General features: G+C 41.6%; 1 protein-coding gene across 1 annotated transcript in view; it reads left to right on the top strand.

The window, feature by feature from the left end:
• DEGS2 (delta(4)-desaturase, sphingolipid 2) overlaps positions 1 to 3,269 on the top strand; it is a 42,952-nt gene extending 39,683 nt beyond the window's left edge. Inside the window, exon 3 of the mRNA XM_015424437.1 lies at positions 3,075 to 3,269. Coding sequence (XP_015279923.1) covers positions 3,075 to 3,269 — 195 coding nt within the window. The remainder of the gene's footprint in view (positions 1 to 3,074) is intronic.
• The last annotated feature ends 1,168 nt before the right edge of the window (positions 3,270 to 4,437 follow it).

Below are 4,437 nucleotides of genomic sequence, written 5' to 3'. Positions count from 1 at the left end.
TGACTAATGAGAAGATTTACCTAAAGTGAACTCTCAAACTGCAAAAGAAAAACAACAATAATAACACACATTTGTTCATATATTATTTCTTTCTTCCTTCTTTTCTCTGAACCTTTACTGATACTTGATAAATGACTGATTAAGAATATAATCTGTAGTTACAAATATTGACTATCTTTATTGTCTTAACTGATTAGTGAAAGTTAGAAGTAATGGTTGGTTTATTTGAAGCAATATGTTTTGGATATTTGTAATGTTCTAACTGATGGTTGATAAAAAATTATAGGGTAGTTTTGACTCTTAAAGTGGGCCTTGTACGGAAAAAATAAAAGTAATGGGCTAATTACCTAGAGAAGGTGTAATGACCCTAAGTGTTGTGAGAGAAAAGAGGGATCTATATAGTGTGAGGTGAAAGTATATTGGCATTGTAAAGTTGAGAGCTGATGTTATGGAGAAAATATAAATTACTACGTTTAGGTTTGCAAACAAAGGGGATTTTGAAAGCTAACAATGCTAAAAATATGAAAAAATATCTTAAAGGGACTAGATTGATATTATATAAGAAATTTGAACTGTCTAACTGCTGTGAAATACCTGGGTTTTTTTCCTTTTATATTTTTATTGTTATAAAATTGATTAATAATAGTAATAGCAGATAGGATATAGAAAAAATGAATTGTTTATTGGGAACAGAATTTTACTTAATGATATCTGTTGTGGACTATAGATTAACAAAGGAAAAAAGGGAATTATGTATCTAAAGATTTTATGAACGAGACAATGGCTGGATACTTTTGAAGTGTATTGCTCTCTTCTTTGTTTTATATAACTCTTTAAAAAAACTAATAAACCTTGCCCATCAACAAGGGGCAAACGGGGGGGGGAATAAGAAGTCCCGGAGAGGGCCAGACTCCTGTAATTGTAATTGTTTCTTGTGCTTGGAAAACAATAAAAAAAAAGACTAGGGCTTGTGGGACCCATTTTGCCTTGTTTTGGTAACTGCTTTTTCTCTGCTACAAGTCATGTTAAACAATCTGTACCTTTTCGTGTGATGTCAAATTAAACCTTGGAGGACATGGTGATGGCTGCGGGGGGTGGGAGAAGGACAGCCAGTGCATGGATAGCCATTATTTGACAGTCAAACTCCGTGTCAGTTCAGTGTTAAAAAAGCTGGTGTTTAGATCTGTCCTCTCCCAAGAGAGATCATTAAATGCAGCACGTGAGTAGTGGAATACAGAGACTTACTGCAGATCCTCTTCCCATTTCTGTGTGATACACCTTTACTACAAAAAAGAGGCAAAACATCCAGTTGACTTCCTTTACGGAAAACAAAAGAGACCTTTTCAGGTTTGGTATTTCAGTCTGGGCCTGTAAACTGACAGTTTGCTATTTTTATGTCTGAGTCTCAAAGGTCACACAAACACCGAGCAGGGATTGAATACAGGAGACAGTAACATTTTATGGGAGGTGGGGTAACATCTCATTCTGAACTCTGTGTTCACCGCACTGCGCTTGAACAGAATGTGTTCACAACAGAGGCAGTGGTGAAGAACAGCCAGGAGGAGTCGTGTTCCTGTTGCAGGCGGGCCCTCATATTGTCCCTGAGGGTTCCATTCCACTAATGGAAAATCTCGTCAAGATCCAATCCTGTAAATGAACTTTCCTGCTGTACCACTTAAATTCACTTGTTCTAAATAAACATAAAATGTGCACACACGTTCCCCCCCCCCCGATTTCTTGTACTTGTGGCGGTTCCTGCTGTCTACAATTTTCACATCATAAGTTGGCTCCAAGCTTATATGAATGGAATCGCAGAATTATAAAACTGGAATGGGCCATACAGGCCCCCTAGTCCAAACCCCTGTTCAATGCAGGATCAGCCTCGAGCATCCCTGACAATCGTTTGTCCAGTCGCTGCCTGAAGACTGCCAGTGAGGGGGAGCTCACCACCAGCCTAGGCAGCTTGATTCCACGGCTGCGCAACTCTTGCTGTAAAAAAGTTTTTCCTAAAATCCAGCCGGTACCTTCCTACTCTTTAATTTAAGGCCATTATTGTGAGTCCTCTCCTCTGCTGCCAACAGAAACAGCTCCCTGCCCCCCTCTAAGTGACAGCCCTTCAGATACTTCAAGAGAGCAATCCTATCCCCCCTCAGCCACCTCTTCTCCAGACTGAACATTCCCAAGTCCCTCAGCCTTTCCTCAGAGGGCTTGGTCCCCAGGAGATGATTTTCCTGAAGCAGCCTGCCTCATCATGGTACAGCGCAGGGGTGACCAAACTTGCTTAATGTAAGAGCCACATAGAATAAACATCAGATATTTGAGAGCCGCAAGACATGAACAGATATATGTTTTAATTGGAAAATATGCAAATTTGCTTTTTATAGACATTAAATAAGACTGCCAAAAATAATAACAAAAGTGGTAAAAGCAGATATTGTTCATGGTATTTATTTGTCCAATGACAATTTGTTTGCTAATGATATTTAGCTTGCCCAGCCACCCTGCTGGAAGCCACACAATGTGTGTGAAAGAGCCACATGCGGCTCCCGAACCACAGTTTGGCCACCCCTGGTATAGCGGTTAAGAGTGGCAGGCTCTAATATGGAGAACTGGGTTTTATTCCCCTCACCTCCTCCACATGAGGCCTGCAGGGTGATCTTGGGCCAGTCACTGTTCTCAGAACTCTCTCAGCCCCACCTACTTGACAAAGTGCCTGTTGTGGGGAGAGGACAGGAAAGGCAATTATAAGCCACTTTGAGACTCCATAAGGTAGAGAAAAGCAGGGTATAAAAACCTACTCTTCTTCTCATAAGGAGGAGGTGACTGAATCCAGTTTTCCTTCTTCCTTCAGTTCACCATCCTACTCATGCTGTATATGGTACTTTGGGGGGGGGGGGCTATGCAGGGGAGGCTGCTGGGAGAAAGGGAAGCCCTGGAAGATCTGCTTTGCTTTCTTTTCCAGGAAGTTTGGAGCCATTTTTATGCCTATAATGTATGCAGTAAGCCTTAAAAATAGATGGGATTCCATAAAAAAAAGAAAATGCTTAACAAGATGTAATTTTTACCTTTTGCAGGTAAAGAAGATAGCTGCAGAATATTACGACACACTACCTCAGCATCAGTCTTGGGTTCGGGTTCTGTGGGACTTTGTTTTCGATAAGAGCATCGGTCCTTATGCGAGGGTTAAGAGAATATGCAAGCTAGCAGACAATCCTGAAAGACATCACTATGTTCCCTTTAAAAAAACTGACGTGCCCCGTGCCTCCTAGGAATGCGGCTGCATTTTATGAATGGAGCTTGCCAAGAGCTGACGTAATATTTTTGATTGCATAGGTTTTTCTGTATTCTAGAATGTGAAGAAATATTACAATGAAGCCAGTCGGAAGCACTTTTTCAAATTAATACTGTCTTAAAAAAAAAAGATCATTGTACATATACAGGTGGGAAAGGTTTTATCTTAAGAACATAAGAACAGCCCTACTGGATCAGAGCAGTGGGCCATCTAGTGAGAGCCAGTTTGGTGTAGTGGATAAGTGTGCGGACTCTAATCTGGGAGAACCAGGTTTGATTCCCCACTCCTCCACTTGCACCTGCTGATGTGACCTTGGGTCAGTCACAAGCTCTGGCACAGCTGTCCTTGAAAAAGGGCAGTTTGTGTCAGAGTTCCCTCAGCCCCACCCACCTCACAGGGTGTCTGTTGTGGGGAGTTCTGAAAGAACTCAAATGTGAACTTGTGGATCTTCTGACAAAAATATGTAATCTTTCCTTAAAATCAGCCTCCATTCCTGAGGACTGGAAGGTAGCTAATGTCACTCCCATTTTTAAAAAGGGTTCCAGAGGAGATCCGGGAAATTACAGGCCAGTCAGTCTGACGTCGATACCGGGTAAATTGGTGGAAACCATTATTAAGGAAAGAATTAGTAGGCACATAGATGAACAAAACCTATTGAGGCAGACTCAGCACGGTTTCTGTAAGGGAAGATCTTGTCTCGCCTGTTAATGTTCTTTGAGGGGGTGAACAAACATGTGGACAAGGGGGATCCAATAGATATTGTTTACCTTGACTTCCAGAAAGCTTTTGATAAAGTTCCTCATCAAAGGCTCCTAAGCAAGCTCAAAAATCATGGGATAAAAGGACAAGTCCTTTTATGGATCAAAAACTGGCTAATTAATAGAAAACAGAGAGTGAGTATAAATGGGCAGTTCTCCCAGTGGAGGGGTGTAAGCAGTGGGGTACCACAGGGATCAGTACTTGGTCCACTGCTTTTTAACTTGTTCATTAATGATTTGGAGATGGGAGTAAGCAGTGAAGTGGCTAAATTTGCGGATGATACGAAGTTGTTCAGGGTGGTGAAAACCAGTGAGGATTGTGAGGCACTCCAAGGGGATCTGTCAAGGATGGGCGAGTGGGCGTCAACATGGCAAATGGGGTTCAAT

This window comes from Gekko japonicus, unplaced genomic scaffold (assembly GCF_001447785.1).
Source record: "Gekko japonicus isolate JY-2015 unplaced genomic scaffold, Gekko_japonicus_V1.1 scaffold44, whole genome shotgun sequence".
In the NCBI taxonomy this organism is placed as follows: domain Eukaryota; kingdom Metazoa; phylum Chordata; class Lepidosauria; order Squamata; family Gekkonidae; genus Gekko; species Gekko japonicus.
This window is presented reverse-complemented; position numbering and strand designations above follow the sequence as displayed.